The 17,512-nt window shown below is 42.4% G+C and overlaps 1 protein-coding gene across 8 annotated transcripts in view; it reads left to right on the forward strand.

Annotated features, from left to right (window-relative positions):
- DOT1L (DOT1 like histone lysine methyltransferase) overlaps nucleotides 1–16,427 on the forward strand; it is a 78,066-nt gene extending 61,639 nt beyond the window's left edge. For 4 of the 8 annotated variants that reach the window (XM_026681115.2, XM_026681117.2, XM_026681116.2 and 1 more), the window contains 6 exons: nucleotides 361–986; nucleotides 3,035–3,240; nucleotides 5,466–5,530; nucleotides 6,412–7,368; nucleotides 8,276–8,910; nucleotides 14,341–16,427. In XM_026681115.2, coding sequence (XP_026536900.2) covers nucleotides 361–986; nucleotides 3,035–3,240; nucleotides 5,466–5,530; nucleotides 6,412–7,368; nucleotides 8,276–8,871 — 2,450 coding nt within the window. In that variant the 3' untranslated portion in view covers nucleotides 8,872–8,910; nucleotides 14,341–16,427. The remainder of the gene's footprint in view (nucleotides 1–360; nucleotides 987–3,034; nucleotides 3,241–5,465; nucleotides 5,531–6,411; nucleotides 7,369–8,275; nucleotides 8,911–14,340) is intronic. The other 4 variants (XM_026681118.2, XM_087951292.1, XM_087951288.1 and 1 more) reach the window with 1 other exon arrangement.
- Nucleotides 16,428–17,512: the final 1,085 nt, after the last annotated feature.

Here is a 17,512-nt window from a genome sequence, read left to right on the forward strand (position 1 = left end):
CTATTTCTCCAGGATTTAGCCTCTAATGACACTCTAATCCCAGGAATATCTGTAAAGAACCTCTTGAAGATCTTAATTTACAGAGCAACATATATGCATTTATTTTATTTTATTAAAATTTTATTTACCATCTCCCCTATAAGGTAACTCGTATGCATAGTTTTACATGTTTTAATTTGCATAGTTTTATATTTTTTTAACTTTCTATTTATCTTTCTATGATTTGTAAGCTGCCCAAAGTTGCCTTATCGGAGAGATAGGCAGCATATATATTTAATAAATAAACAAAAATGTGAAGCGTGGCTAAAACAATTAACCAATTCCCCTGATATCTAATTTTTTTCATTCCTCATTACACAGGTTTTTCTTACATGTCTGGCTCTGCACCAATTGGCGGCACAGTTCCAAATAGCCCTGGCCCATTGAACCCGGCTGCTGACAGTGTAGCTATGGAGGAAGTGTCCAGTTCAGGAAGCTTGTTCAACTCCACTGGGTCTCGAAGTTCTACTCCACAGCATCCCTCCTTGCTTACATCGTCCTCACGGAATTCTGGACAAAACTCACCTGCACACCAGCATTCCGCGAGCCCAAGGTTGAACGGCATCTCCCAGAGCTTGGGAGGGGTACTGCAGTACATAGAGAGTCAAAAAATGTTTGCCGAAAACGCCAGAGGAGACCCTCCATCGGACTCTGCCTTTTCTGACCCTGAGAGTGAGAGCAAACGAAGGATCATCTTCACCATCTCCCCTGCCACAGGAACCCTCAAACATTCTCCATCAAACAAGCACAGCCCCCTCACCGCAAGTATCCGGGCGGATTGTGGCCAGACATACATGCAAGATGGGAAGAAGCGTGGCCGGAGGAAGCGGTCCTCCACAGGAATGCCGAGTGTGAACTCCGGGGTGTCACCCAAACGCAAATCATTGCCCCCCATGGCTGGGCTCTTTGCACAGCCTTCTGGATCTCCCCTTAATATCAACTCCATGGTGAGAATCGAGGTTTGAGCTCTGCAGTTTTAAGACCAGATCATTTTGCCCACCTAAAATAAGGCCTTAACGGATAACCAAAGCCAAAATTTATTTTGAAGATGGATGTTAGGTTATTGACCAATTCTTTTGTTAATAGAAGATCCTAGGTTAAATCTTAGTATCAGTCAGTCCATTGTTTTATTTGAGCAATGATTACACAATTATATGAAAACATAATTAAAAATAATTTTCAAACTTGCATAAGCTGAAACTCTTGGGCCTGTCTTTGAGTTCAAACCTGCTTCATCCCCAGAAGAGTGTTTATCATGGGAAATGGTGCAGAGGTTGATAAACATATAGCCTATTTGGCTTAAGATAGATTCCAACATAATTAGAAATTGTTTCCTGAATGATGACCAATAGGATTTTTCATAGACTGATGATCTTTTGGAAATTACAGGTAGACTTCTATTTACAACAATTCATTTAGTGACCATTCAGTGTTAAAACATCACTGAAAAAGTGACTTATGACCATTTTTCACACTTAACAACTATTGTGGTCTCCCCATGATCATGTGATAAAAATGGCAACTGATTCGTATTTATGACATTTGCAGTGTCCTGGGGTCATGTGATCACCTTTTGCAACCTTCTGACAAGCAAAGGCAATAGGGAAGTCAGAGTCACTTAACAATCGGGTTACTAACTTATCAATTGCATTGATTCAGTTAACAACCGTGTGGCAAGAAAGATTGTAAAATGGGGGTAAAACTCAACAAATGTCTCATTTAAGAACAGAAAATTTGGGCTCAATTGTACTTGTAAGTCGAGGATTACCTGTATTTGAATAGCTGGATAAATAGCATATATACTGTTTTATCATGCACCAAAGATAATTGTATGGTTCCCTTTGAGAATCTGTTAATCAGGGAACTATAAAAAGTTTGGAAAGTTTTGGTAGCCTTGTTTTGAATAATCTCCTTAGTGTTTCTTATAACCCCTTGCATTAATTTCTGCCATCCTAACTGTGAATGAAATTAAGTTGCTTTTCTGTATATATAGGAATAGGCAAGGAATAGTGCTCACTTTCTCCTGTGGAGGGAAGCAATATAACACAGGTTGGGATCTTCCTTGAGGTTTTATAATCTAAATAGGAAGGCCTACTCAGCTCAGTTTGGTCCTATGGTACAAGTTCCTCATTTCTGACCTAAATCTTAGGCAAGTTATTCATCCTAACAAAGCCAGCTGGCATGGCACAGATTTTCCACCCTTCCCTAAAGAATTGTAAACTTGCAGTGTAAGGCAGGAGTGGGCAAGTGTGGCCCCTCAATACCTGTGAACTTCAACTCCCAGAATTCCTGAGACGGTGATACTGGCTCAGGAATTCTGGAAATTGAAGTCCATAGGTCGTAAAGGGGCCATAGTTGCCCACTCCTGGTCTAAGGAACAATTTTTTAGACATGGAAAAGAGGCTGTTTGCCAGGAGCCTTGGTGGCACAGTAGTTAGAATGCAGTATTGCAGGCTAACTCACTGTTCACTGCCAGCAGTTCGATTCTGGCCAGCTCAAGGTTGACTCAGCCTTCCATCCTTCTGAGGTCGGTAAAACGAAGACCCAAATTGTTGGGGGCAAGAGGCTGACTCTGTAAACTGCCTAGAGATAAAGCACTATGAAGTGGTATATAAGTCTAAGTGTTGTTGCTATTGCCAACCACCTGGACCGTAATTTCAGGATTGTGGAATGCTATGACATGTATGCATGAGGAACACTTGTAAGTCACTTTTTTTCAGCACTGTCCTAACTTCAAATGGTCACTAAGTGGATGACCCTAAGCTGAGGACTACTTGTAATAACTCTCCACCTAAAAAATAATGTATTTCCTTTCTCTTCTCCAAAGCTGAGTAACGCTGTTGGCAGCTTTTAATAGGGATTGAAACGAACAATTTTTGGAACCCTGAGAGCTGTCTTTAAAAGCAGAATCCCTAGAAACACAGTTAGCTCTTTCTTCCTGCCCCTTGTCTTTTTTTCAATCCTTAAATGTTCTCTTTTTGTCTTCCCTCCTCAGGTCAGCAACATTAACCAGCCTTTAGAAATAACAGCCATTTCTTCCCCCGAAAACTCCCTGAAGAATTCTCCTGTTCCATATCAGGACAATGATCAGCCACCTGTGCTGAAAAAGGAGAAGCCTCTAATTCAGACCAATGGCATCCATTACTCCCCGCTCACCTCTGATGAAGAACAGAGTCTGGAGGATGACCATAACAGCACCAGGTGAGTAGTAGCAGGTGCAGTCCTGGCGTGAGGGGCTGCTTCAAGCCACATATGGTCTCAGATCCCACAGCATTTCTTTCCTTAAGCCTGTGCTTAAGTTTGAAAACGTGTTTTAGGTTACTTTACCATGTAATAAAAGTGCTTTTATTTTTTCGACAGGCAAACTAACTGTACTTTCTGGTTTTTTCTTTGAAGACGTTTCGCTTCTCATCTAAGAAGCTTCTTAAGTTCTGACTGGATGGTAGGACAATGGAAAGTTTTAGACTCTTTGCAGACAGCTGGACATTTGCATTCTTTTAGCGAGTCAATTAAGGTCACTTGGAACTTTAAGGACCTGCTAAAAGAATGCAAACCAGCTATCTGCAAGGAGTATAAATCCTCCCATTCCCCACCATCCAATCAGAGCTGAAGAAGCTTCTTGGATGAGAAGCAAAATGTCTTCAAAGAAAGTCCAGTTGCTTCTTGGGGGGAAAAAAAAAGCACCTTTGGGACAACCATGTCCTGGATGACTGAGAATCTCCATAAACACTTACCATGTAATAATACTGTGCATTTGTAATATGTTCTTGATCCCACTTTTGATGTGACTTTTGAAACTATTACTTCTCCTTTGGGTGCCCTTATTAAAATCACACCCTAGTGATGTTTGCTGTCTTGTAGGGACTGACTTAAATTCTCAGCATTTAGAAATAATCCTTGATTTATAACCGGTCGCTTCAATGACTGTTGGAAATTACGACAGACTTCCCCAGAACTACTTACAACACGTTTTCAAAGTTATGGTGGCCATATATACACCTAGTGGTCCCTTGATCGCATTTTGTGCACTTGGCAACTGACTCATGTTTGTATCTGTTTGCCTGCAATTTGTGACTTCTTTGCCACTTTCCAGATTTACTTCCAGTTTCTGTCAAAAAGTGCCTAGTGGGAAAAACAGATTCATTTAATGACTGTTGTGTTCGCTTAATAACCACAGTGGTCATTAAAGACTATGGGTGTCCACTTAATGATTGCCACAAAAAATATCAAAAAATCTGGTCCTATCACATGATGCCTCACCTCACAACCTCTGTGACATGACTGTAATTCTGGGTTTGATTACTGTCATAATATAATGGTCTTTTAATAATATGTAACCTATCATCATTCTTAATTATTGTCTGATTTTCTCTCAGGAGGGGAAAGAACACATTTTATTAGAAACCTTAACAAACAGTAGTATGTTAAATTAAATTCCTGAAGGGTGTTAAGGGCTTAGGTAAAATTCCCTGGCATTACAGCAAAGAGACCTGATGAATGTAGTGTTTAGTTTTTCATTCTAGAACTATAATCCACAGGAATCTCAAACTAAAATGATTATGAGGACCTCCCTATTTAATATGCTTGAAATGTCTGCAAGCAAACAACCAAGCTCAAAGAACACCAAGGATCCTACAGTTCAGCCCTGAGCTACAAATAATTCCTTTGTTTGGTAGTTTGCTTGTTGGAAGCCAAGGGGCAGTTAGAGGTCATGGTCACATGATGTCCTCGCTTTATTACAGCAGTGAGGACTGGTATTGCTGTCACAGTGTGATGTAATATCTCATCACACTTTACAATCACATCACTTAACAATGCAAATTTTGGTTCCAATTACCATTGTACCTCGAGGACCTCAACCTAATATTTTGTAACATACTGTTTTGAGGCAATAACTGCAATCAAGTGCTTTCTGAAGCTCCAGTGGCAGTAGTTTCTTTCTTTCTTTCTTTCTTTCTTTATATTTATTGGCTGCCCAACTCCAGTTGTCAGATGAGCAAACTTCCAACTGTGAGTTGGAGCTCTTTTCATGGATGTTATGTTGGATTCAGATCATACAGAACAGTTTAATATTAGATTTTCAACCATTTTTGGGTTCTTTTAGGACTTGGGCAATAGCAATAAGACTTATATACTGCTTCACAGTGCTTTACAATCCCCTCTAAATGGTTTACAGAGTCAACAATCTGGGTTGTCATTTTACCGCCCCCAGAAAGATAGAAGGCTGAGTTACTCTTGAGCCTGGTGAGAATCGAACTGCTGGTAGCCGGAGGTCACCAGAATTAGCCTGCAGGACTGCATTCTTACCACTGTACCATCATGGCTGTGGGTGTATGTTTTGTGTTATTATCCTCTTGGAGGATCCATGACCTGTGCTTTCTAACATGTCTGTATATTAATCAAATAATCCTTTTTTTCTTTCCTAGAATTGAAAGAAAAATTGCGACAATATCTCTGGAAAGCAAATCTCCACAAAAGCCGCTGGAAAATAGTAAGTTTGTAGACCAGTGGGTGGGCATTTGATAAGACAAAATGGATTGATAAGGACAAGAATAAACTCTACCACTTGTGGTTATCTACTTGTCATAAAGCCTTTCTAAAAATGTTCAAGAAAGCAAGGAGCCACAAATTGTTGGCCTAGCATGTGGCCCAGCTTCCCATTTTTCCCTCAGCTTCAGTCTGGTAGGTAGTTTGGTTCGCTGATGGTAATGTTTTTTGTTCTGCTATGTTGCTGTAGATTTAGAATAGATGTAGATTTCTGTGGGGAAAAAAAAAAACTAAAAAAAACTGCAAACCTGTTACCAGCATTAACACAATTCACCCGAAGCATCATGGTCCAATAGCTGTTACTGAAATCAAAATGTGTGAATTCACTGTGAAGTGTTTAAAAAAAATAGGTGAGCATCTAAGTTTAGGTAGTGACGGAAATACTATTTCAAAAGATGTGAAACTACTGGCCCTCCTAGTTTTAATCATTGAGTTGATGGCTGAGTTCAGATAGCTTGTGCTCTGTTCTAAGTCAACATATCTTTTGTGGTATGAATCTGGGTGGCTATTTTTAGAAGCCATAGTGCTGGACTAGATGGATTTTGATCCAACCAAGATAGGCTGCTGTTCTCTACTTGTGACGAATGCAGAAGTCACAGAAGTCGCTCTCTTTCCATTACGAGTCCTTGCACAGTAGACGATTTATGTATGGCAGGTTCCTAGCTCCAGAATTCTGGTAGACAGTCTAGCATTTTCTCCTTGGGACCTTTTAAAAAAGCCAACCCTGTCTAAAAACAGTCCCCTTGTTTAATTTTATTTCTTTCCCCAAAAGGGGGAACACGTTCTCCTGAACTGATGCCTACATTTCCTGTCTTTGCAAACCAGGCTTCAACTCAGCTGGGAGAAAGCAAGCTACTGAAAGCATGAACAGCAGCAAGTGGAAGTCAACCTTTTCTCCGATTTCTGACATCAATCTTTCCAAAAGGGCAGAGAGTCCTTTGCAAGCGTCGGCTGCATCCCTGAATCAGAACGCCCTCTTTGCCTTCAGACCATCCTCTGATGATCACATGGCGGGGGACAAGGCTGGCACGCATGCAAGGAAACACATGACTGCATCGGATGGGCTTGGCCAAAGTACCAATGCCATGAATGGATTTGCTTACAACGGCGGGCTGTCGGCAGACGTTGGTTTACATAGCTTTACTGATGGTGCTTCGCTTTCTCACAAAACTGCTGACGTGGTGACGGCTCTGGGGGGCTCCTCACTGGGTTTCCTTGTACAAAGGAACAAAGAGGCTGGAGTCTCCGAGACAAATCCATTCTTGGGCAAGAGGCAGCTAGAAAGCCTTGGCGGTGGGAAAGGGGAAGATGTAAGCTGGTCAGGACTGAAAGGCAAAGAGACCAACGAACTGAGTGTCCGACTGGGAGGCTCTTCAGACAAGGCTTCGGTGCTAAACAACAAATTCGGCAAAGGACGGGAACGAGATGTGGAGTTCAAGAACGGCCACAACCTGTTCATTGCTGCTGCTGCCGCTGCTGCCGCTGCTGCCGCCGCCCCCTCTGGTGGCCTTCTCAATGGCAAAAGCCTCTCTGCAGCCAGCTCTGGCAAGTCATCCAGCACGGCCTCCTCTACTCAGACCCACCACCCTTTCTTGAACTCCTTAACCACTGGCACGCAGTTCTCCCTTGGCCCCATGGTAACAAACTCCTCGGTACTGCAGTCCTTATTTAATTCAATGCCAGCCGCCAGCCTAGTGCATGTATCATCAGCTGCCACCCGCCTGACCAACTCACACACAATGGGGAACTTCTCTCCCGGGATGACAGGTGGAACAGTTGGAGGTAAGCTCAACTTTATTCATGGCACACTATGACTGAAAGGAGCATACTGTCAGGTGCAAAGAAGCAAGAACGACATGATGAATTGTTCAATGTAGTTTCTTAATTGCTGTTCACCCATAGGCAGGAATCTTGCCAGACTAAAGCACACTCTGCATAACTCTCAGATAAATCTTATGAAGGTTCAGAGTGGGTCTAGACCTTTTCTACACACCAAGGACTCAAGGCTGATTTGTCTTGTTAGTTCCTTGGGAAGGAGCCCTTCCATCCTGAATTCAGCGCCAGATTCCACCACCCTTCCTGGTATCTCATACCCTTCATCCTGATGACAGATACTTTCAAGCTTTCTTTCTTTCTTTCTTTCGGAAATCTTTTTTCCACCTGGATTTATCTCGTGAGAAATCCCTGTGAATCCCTGTCACGTAGCTGAATTTCTGGAGCATCTTTTAATCAGTTCTGTGAGAGTGTCTATGAGCTAGGACGAGGAGGGACTTGGGAACACTTTGCAGCATTATATTTTAGGCTTTTCTCTAAACCGAGGCACCTCAGAATTTCAGGAAACAAAGCCCCGCATGTATCTTGAGAGTGGGCCTAGAATGAATGGTAGCTTTTCAAACGATTCTGACTACTCGGGGTCCATGTGTTGATCTCCGCTGGGGGTTGTGTTGGGGTATTGAGTTCAGCCACGGAGTTCCCCCTTGGTGCTTCTATAATGCGAGCAAGGAAGAGGTAAGTGTGTCTCTCTTTTCTGCTAGGTTGTGTGTGTTTTTTTTATTTTACTGCCACTGCCCATTGCCTGCTGCTGTTTTCATACTACATTATTGCTTGCCTGCCTGCTTTTGTTTTGCTTCTCTCGCTGAGAGCTGTATAAAGTCCATCTGCTGAGGGTTGTTTTCTCTCCTGTTTGCAGGTATTTTTAACCATGTGGTGCCTTCTGCCTCCTACTCTTCCTCCTCCACTCCCTCCCCCTCCACTTCCTCCTTTTCATCCTCCACTCCCTCTCTCCATTTTGGCAACGGTGCCGTTTCCAGCTGTACCCTCCTAAGCTTGAATCCTCTGCAGGTGGCCACCAGCTCCCCATCATTCCACGTGTCCCCCAATCCAGCACCGTCTAACGACGCCCAGCACCTCAGCCGCGCCCCACCACCTGCCACCCTTCGGACTCCACCTCCTCCTAACGTTTCATTGCCACCACCTCCTCCCCTCCTCACTTCTAACTCTGAACCTGTCCTCCTACAGAGTTTGTCATCTCTGCCAGTTTCCGAGGCTTTCTTGCCGCCATCTTCCACTGCTAACTCCGCTTTGTCTATTAAACTAGCTTCTCTTCAGCACAAAACCTCCCGCCCCTCCTTCACTGTCCACCATCCGCCTTTGCCCCGCTTGGCGCTGGCCCAAGCCACGCCTGGGATCCCACAGTCCAACTCGGCTGGCACACCTGCTATGTGGGTCACCCTTGGCATGCAGTCTCCTTACGCTTCACATCTCTCTGGAGTTAAGCCACGATAACGAGCTAGGCTTAGCTTTTAAGCACTGGTGCTCTGTAAGGTAAGGCTGGTGTGGGTTGCCTTGGGTAAGGTCAGGGTGGTCAGCAGGAGGTTGGTGCTCTGACATGCTAAGACCGAGGATGGAATCGCAGGCCTCTCCTTTCCGATCTGTACTTTGACCTTGTTTCCCTTAACAGGCGAAGCTCAACAGCCGAGTATATATTTTTTTTACAAGCAAAAACTCCTTGAATTTAATTCCTGCCTTGTTCTCTTGGGAAAGTCCGGTAGCAAGGAGTGAGAAAAGCCCTTTTCTACAGGAGACCTTGGGGAGCTGCTGCCAATCAGATATAAACCTTGGGGACAGTCCCTAACTAAGTAGTGAGGTCCAGGGTTTTACACAGAGAAGTACCTCAACACTACTCCCAAAAATAAAGGCCGGTGGGCCTCCCCGGGGTGCACACAATCTGCAGGACCCTCCCAGATTTGCAGTGTTAAGCAAAAAGGAAAGAAAAGTGTGTGTGGGGGGGGGAGAGGGGGTTGGAATGTAGCTTTGGCTTTGCACAGTGAGGTCTTAATTTGTTGTCCCTCCTTAGCACACAACAATCTTCCAATGATACGACTACTCCCCTTTGTTTGTTTTTAAATGGAAATTGTGGTTCTTAAAGGTTGCCCCTCCCTGCCGTAAAGCCTCACGATTAAAAATAGCATAGAAAGAAGTTGGTCTGAAAATCTTTGCACATTAAAGGTAGGCAGTAATGAGCTTAGGTGGGCCAGATTATTCTGAGGCAGAAAGTGGACGACTGTTGATAACATCAGGTCTGGTCACATAATTAGCGACCAAAATTCTGGTCCCGTTTGTGGTCATAAGCTGAGGACTTACCTATGACCTACTTTATGGTTCAGTGCATCCAACACAAGACAGAACACATAGGGAAACGATAACAGTCCTTGCCATGGATCATGGTATGACCATCAACGCATGTAGGAGCTATGTTGATGTCCTGGAGTGTGAAAATTAATGCTGAAGATTTGAATATTTCTGAAGTTGCAATAGTGGCTAAAGACATTTAATCTCAGCCAAAGTTGTATGGAAAGAGAAAACGGGGTCAACAGAAGGCTTTATAACTAATTCGTCTTCTGATGTTTTCTATGCAAACTTAATTAGTCATTTAGGCAAATCGGGGTCATGACTAAAACCCGAAATAGGAAAAAAAACTACACTGTATCACACAGACTGTAATATATATATATATACTGTAATTCTTCATAGAGATTTTGGGCTGTCAAGGGAAAGGATGTGGTTGAGAAGTTTCTCAGTGTCAGGAAAAGGGTGGGAGGATGTGAAAATGAAGATAAGGATGAAGACTGCACAAGGAAAGAAAAGATAAAAGCAGACAAGCAGCAAAGAATTAGGAAAGAAGAGGCTTTCAACAGCAGAAAAGACAACAGGAAGGAAAAAAGGGCATTCTCGGCATCTGCTTGACAGTTGGGCAACCGCTGTGCCCTTTGCCCAGATCTGTTTTGGTTATGAGTTGAGCCCATTCCTGGACTGGGAGATCCTCTTTCCATCACTCATGCCTTGGCTACCTCGTATGCAGATTATTGCCATGCACTTTATATGGGGCTGCCCTTGAAGACATAGAAGCTTCGGTTGATCCAGAAAGTAACCATGTGAGCCGCTATGGGCAGGTCTTACTACATCCATATAGCTCTGATTACCACTAAATTGGGCGAACAATTCTGGTGCCGGTTATTACCTATAAAGGCCTACCTGGCATGGGGCCTGGTTGTGTAGGAGACTGACCATTTGGATAGGGCGACACTCAGTATGCTGTGAACTGTTGTTTAGAGCACAAGGAGTGATTCTTTAGATGTGTTTATAGTTTTTTTTTTAATTGATTCATTGGGTGAGCTGTCCAGAGTTATCACAAATAAGAGAAACCTTAGAAATCTCCGTCAGTCTCACCTGTCTTCTCCTTCTCCTTTATAATCAGGGATCAGACACAGGTGCTAAAACAGAGTTGGCATGCTCAGGGTCTCACGGATTAAACAGTGCCCTCTAGCAGACCCAGGAAGCACGTCTTCTCTCTTTCAGCCCCTGCCCACTGGGCAGCACTGCCCCCACCTCACCCTTATTCTGCCTGTCTTTTAATAAGCCTTAAAAAAAAACCTGATGCATCTCTCAGGAGTAGGACTAGGATGATTGTTGGGTCTTTTTAGCCGGGTGTGATAACAGGCGATAGCACTTAGACTTATATATCGCTTCACAGTGCTTTAGAGCAGGGTCTCCAACCTTGGCAACTTTACGCCTTGTGGACTTCAACTCCCAGAATTCCTCAGCCAGTGTATGCTGGCTGAGGAATTCTGGGAGTTGAAGTCCACAAGGCGTAAAGTTGCCAAGGTTGGAGACCCCTGCTTTAGAGCCCTCTTTAGGTTTACAGAATCAGCCCGTTGCCCCAACAATCTGGTTTCCTCATTTTACTGACCTCAGGAAGGATGGAACGACTGAGTCAACCTTGAACCGGTCAGGATTGAACTGCTGGCAGTCGGCACAATTAGCCTGCAGCGCAGGTAGTCCTCGACTTACAACCACAATGGAGCCCAAAATTTCTGTTGTTAAGTGAGACATTTGTTAAGTGAGCTTTGCCCCATTTTCTTGCCATAGTTGTTAATTGAATCACTGCAGTTGATAAGTTATTAATAGGGTTGCTAAGTGAACCTGGCTTCCCCATTGGCTTTGCTTGTCAGAAGGTCGCAAAAGGTGATTGCGTGACCCTGGGACACAGCAAAGGTCATAAATATGAACCAGTTGCCAAGCATCTGGATTTTGATCATGTGACTATGGGGATGCTGCAAAGGTGGTAAGTGTGAAAAACGGTCATAAGTCACATTTTTCAGTGCTGTTATAACTCTGAACCATAACTAAACGAACTATTGTAAGTCGAGAACTACCTGTACTGCATTCTAACTACTGAGCCACCACTGGAGAGGGTTTCGTTGTTCCTCAGGAGTCTATAATTCTTTTTTAAATTCGTCAACCGTTTCAGAAGCAGGCACTTCTAGAAATCTGTTTTATAATTAAAATAAGAATTGCACTGGCACAAAGTATGTGAGGCAATGAAATGGGAAGGAAGGAAAGAAGCTGCATCAGATATATGGTAAGCCATGGATTGTACATCTATGCTATGAATTACACCAGCTTGATTCATACAATATAATAAGCCAAAATCAAGCAATCTGTCAACTAAAAAGATACTCCTTTGGTCTTTTTAGCGGCCAGAAAAAGGGAGCGGGGGGAAACAAGGCATTCCTTAAATGCCTAAATAATCACCCCGTAGCCCAAAGTTGTCGGAGCGTAAGAAGGTTATGGGAGAGCATGATGGATGACTCTTGGAGATGGATGTGTCTGGGGGTGGGATTCAAATTTTTTAACAACCGGTTCTGTGGGCGTGGCTTGGTGGTCATGTGACTGGCTGGGTGTGGCCAACTCAACATCACTCACATTGAGGCACGTATCTCCTCGCCTGGCCTCTCATGACTGTGGGGATGCTACAACAGTCGTAAGTGTGAAAAAGGGTCATAAGTCACTTTTTTCAGTGCCATTGTAACTTTGAATGGTCACTCCACACAAGCAAAGTACCAGCAAAGGAGGGGAAAAAAACTTCAGAGAAGTTCCAGAGAGAGGAAGTCTAGTCCTGCCAAGAATGTAATAAGGGTTAACGGAGAGGCAGTTTCTGTAAGCAACACCAGAATGTTTCCTTCCTCCTTCCTTACAGGATTAGGCCAGTAATTTCTTCTAACAACCGGTTCTCCGAACTGCTTAGAATGTTAACAACTGGTTCTAGCGAATAGGTGTGAACCTGTAGAATTCCACCCCTGGATGTGTCCCATTGGATAAGTCACATCCAGGGGGTGGGGGGTGTTGAGGTAATTCCCCGTTAGGAGAATGAGCGCACACAGGGAGATGTAGTGAGAGTGGTGAAGAATAACACAGAACCAGCACACAGATACACTGTATTGTAAAATGTAGGTTTTTACTTCCAGTAAACGGTTAAGCAAAGTCCAACAAGCAGTCCAAGTCATTCACGGTTATAGCAGTCAGTTTTCAGTCCAGTGATAATCCAATAAGAAGGTCCAGTATCAAAACCAGTTCAGTAATAGACTCACATTAATCCCAGAATAACGACGATCAGCAACAGTCAATAGGGAAAAATGCAGGAACCAAAAACAGCGAACATCAGAACATCGACCAACTAGCAACACTCTCTGGGAAACCAGGTTTCTGGCTCCATCTTATGGCCATTTGAGGAACCACACCCAATTACAATTTTTAGCATTCCCTTAAACAGACAGTATTAAAATGTGTATCCTGGTTTATATATTTCCAACCCAACTGTTAGGTGACTTACATTCCTAACGGGGAAACCAGGATCAAGGGGGAAATGTATGATGTAATTTAGCATCCAGCTTACACCAACATGGCCACTCCTAATAAATCAATTTACTTTTCTCTGAGATGCAGCTAGAGACTTTTGATTTGAATGAGGGTGGATTTGTTGCAGCCCTGACAGCCAGCCCATATTATGGCCTTGGTGTTATATTTTAATTGGCCTATGGCAGCATGAGTGAATTCCAAGCTTGATTCAGTCTGCTGTATCCATATACTTCAGCAAAATGCAACGTCCATCCATCCAAGCTACATAGGCAGGGAGTGGTGACAAATTATTCAGAGGGGGGATCTATCTACTAATTTTCTGGATTGCCTATTTGGCTTGCTTAACTATGATTGTTGGATACTCATCAATTGACTGGGTTCACATGGTATACTAAGTCAGCTATGGAGTTAGTATATTTGGGAAGCCCCAGTGGATTTTTTTCCTGAATGTTATTTGTCATGTTTTTTTAATTCTTTAATTCATTTCTTTATGATTTGATTGAATTTAGAGCTGCCCGACTCCAGTTGAACCATGTGTTGTTTTAAATGTTGTAAACTGCCCAGAGCCTATTTGTAGTTGGGCGGCCTCAATATCCAATAAATAAGTAGATAAAAACGTTGTGCCACTTCATTAAATAGGAACCAACAAACTTTATCTGGGATGTTTTGTAAATTCCAATGCAAATCTTATTTAGCACAGATCAGGAATTCTTTGAGGTTTGTTCAGCTTGTTGGGTGTAGACAGGGAACCTTTTTGTTACAAGTATTGTTAAATAATTGGAAGCAGGAAACCATCATAAATTCATCCTTCATTCCCATTGACCTTTTGCATGTCAACGGTAAAGTGCCAAAACTGTAAAAAGTTCCAAGTCTGTCTGTCTTGCTTGCTGAGAACTTTACTTTAGATCTATTATTGTCTGACAGTCTGGAAAGAATTAATGTAAAAAAAAAAGAGAGAGAGAGAGAGAGACTCATTGTTGACCATTGTTTAAAATGCCAACTTAAAATTGAATCTTGTCCTTCCCTTTCTTTCCTTCCTTCCTTCCTCTTTTACAGGTAACTAGGACTTCTACCTCAACCTGATGTGACCTATGCAAGGACAACATGGACCAACTTCTCTCAGTTCCCACTGAAGGTGCTTGCCTCTATGGCTTAAGGGTGTTTTTTTTCTCCCTCCCGCCCCACTTCTCTTTTACTACTGGACTCAAACCTAAGTCATAAACGTAAAACCAGAGGAAAGAAAATGCTACTGTGAATCTTAAGTTAAAATATATATTCAGACTGCAGAAGAAAATGCTTAGAAACAGCTTCCAGTTTGTACTGTTGATAGAATAGATATTTATATATTTTTAAATGTTTAAAAAAAAAACACGCGCCACCACCTGAGCCCCCCTCCCACAACCTTTTTTTGTTCCACCTGAAGTTGTAGAACTGAAAAAAAAAAGAAAGAAAAAGAAAAAAGAGGAAGGGAACTTTAACAACAGAACCACCGTTTTCTCTGAAATAAAAAGACTGGCACATCAGCAGAGATATAACAGAGCTTCTCTTGGTGCTATTGACATCTGACAAACTGTGCCTCTTCAGTTCTGAACCCATGGTGCTTTTTTTATTATTTTTGTCCTGGTGCAGATAATCACCATGAAGTTTTGTGGTTTCTGTACCTCACACCTGGCTTCTTCTATTCTTCCTGCTCCCGTTGGACACATGCCAACTGGTTAGTTTTTATATTGAAATCAAGAAAGAAGGTGGATGTGGGAGAAGGGAAGTGGGGGGAAGCTCTTTTGAAAACTTTATTTTTTAATGATTCAGACATTGGTGTAATTTATAATGCAAGCCTTGGTCAGCTGTCTCTCTCCCTCCCTCACTTCCTTCTTTAGTCTCTCCTGGTGGAATTCAGCTGTGGTGTTCGTGTTGGGCTCTCCACCAGTGTTCAGACATGCAGTGGTTGTTTGGAAGAGGGGGTACTCTGCCTTAATTGTGTGAAAGCCAAAGGGTTGCATTAAAAAAATTTTTTTTTGAGGGTCTGAGTCACTGGTGAAAAGAAATTGTACCTTCTATGAATATGGGTGGTTATTAAAATGATCCTTGCCATTCCAAGTGGTTGGTTTACTTTGGGCAATCAAGAATCAGGTTCTTGACTTGTCAAAGTCTCATAGTTGCCATGCAGGCTGACTCCATGAAGCTGTGAGTAGACTAGTCTCTGCCTTTGTTTTCCAGATTGGGGTGTTTTGTTTTTTTTGTCTTGTGTGAAAGTCTTCCAGGATCACTAGATCCCAGCCTCCATCAGTCCCAGGTGGCTAGCGGTCAAGGCTGCTGTGATTTGCCATCATCTGGAGCAGGGGTCTCCAACCTTGGCAACTTTAGGACTTGTGGACTTCAACTCCCAGAATTCCTCAGCCAGCATGCTGGCAATTCTGGGAGTTGGAAGTCCACACGTCAAAAAGGTGCCAAGGTTGGAGACCCCTGATCTGGAGGGCCATGGGTTCTTGACTGGCAATTAGGAAGCTTTTCTCTTTCTTTCTCTCCCTCTTTGTTTAGGGGTTTGGGATTGCATCTTCTGGGATTCATACTGTTTGAAAATTAATTTGTAAGAATTCACAAATTGGAAGATCATCCAACCAGCTAATTTGCCTTTTGTCCTTTGCACCTTCCCCTTGGGAATACCTAGTAAGCTTATTATGTATTTGCAGATCCTTAGGAACTGATCTAGGAGCCAGATAGGAAGAGAATATTCCTATCTGGCTTTATCTTCTGCATACCACCTCCCTTGTTCAGAGGGAGTTGCCTACATTTTATAAAGGCATAAGTCCTTTGATGTTGGTCTGACTGTTTGTCTGTCAAACTTGAGAAGTCAAGGCAGCTGAATCTTGCGTCAAGAACGGACTGCCCTCAGGTTCCTCTGTTGAGTTGATTTGTTTGAAGTACAGTGTATTTTCTTAATTAGCAAGACTACTACTTGATTGAGAAGCAGTTTGGGTTTTGTTTTTGTTTTGTTTTGTCAAATTGAACACGTGCTGGTTTTGATATATGGCATTTGCTTTTAAGGAAGCTTTTAATATTATTTACTTTCATGTTAGAGGAAACAACCACAACACTCAAAGTTAATTTTTTGTTATCACTCTGAGTATATTTTTTAAGAAAAAGAAAGAAAGAAATCAAATCTGTGATTTGGGAGTTATCACTTTACAGAGGAAAATATAAGGCACACAGTTTGGGAAAAGCAACAAATATTTTATAGAAAATGACGGTGACTTCTTGTTTATTTTTGTATCAGACTGTTCATAGTAAAATGGGAAGAGGGATATAAAGTCTGGTTTAATTTTTTCAAGCATGTAAAAGCAAGTGTGAAAGGAAAGGAAAACTTTGGTGTAAACCTTTGAACAGAAAGGAGCAAGAATCGTGAATAGAAATACAAGTGAAATGAAGAGTAAGGTAAAAAACATGTCAGTGTTCCCATTCAATGAGAGTCAATCAGTTGATCATATTAATAAACCTTAATATCTTTTTCAGACAACTTTAGAAAATACATGCATGCAGGCTTAAAGCTCTGGGTAACTCTACAGGATAATTCCATAATTTTTTTTTTTGCCTTTTTGGTTCCATAAAGCATATCCTTCTGGCTGTTTTAGACTACAGCTTCTCTTAATCTCAGCAAGCCTCACCAAAGTTCAGGAATGAAGTGAGAACAGGTGAAGGAAAACAGGCTGGGTGAGAAAAATGCTTTAGAAAGTTGAGCTCTTTCTGATGATATTTAAAAACATTGCATGTTTTGCATAATTTCTGCATTTGTTCCCTTTGAGCCAAAAGGAAGGGAATAAAGGGGAAAATTGCCAAACTATTCAGTTTCCCTTAGGAAGAAGAAGGTTTTTATACCAACTGCGTAGCTTGAACAGAAGGTTTTGAGACACTTTGCAACCTGGAACAAACACCCCAAATAATTATGTAAAATAGGATGGTTGTTTTTCCTAGCTTGCCATGAGGAAAGGAAGGAGATTGTAGGACAGGAAGGAGATTAGAAAATGTAAACCAAGTAGTTGAGTTCCTAGATTTTATGGCACAGGAATGTGGAGTTTGCTACCTTCCAGTGTTTCTCAATTTCAGGAGCTTGTAACTTTAAGAGGTATGGACTTCAGGGCTTGCTGGGGAATTCTGGGAGTTGAAGTCCATACCTCTTAAAAGTTGTTGAGTTTGAGAAATACTGCACAAGAGGCATGTTCTGGCTGGGTAT

This window comes from Notechis scutatus, chromosome 1 (assembly GCF_049901735.1).
Source record: "Notechis scutatus isolate UNSWTSFEM ecotype Mainland chromosome 1, rNotScu1.2, whole genome shotgun sequence".
Classification (NCBI taxonomy): domain Eukaryota; kingdom Metazoa; phylum Chordata; class Lepidosauria; order Squamata; family Elapidae; genus Notechis; species Notechis scutatus.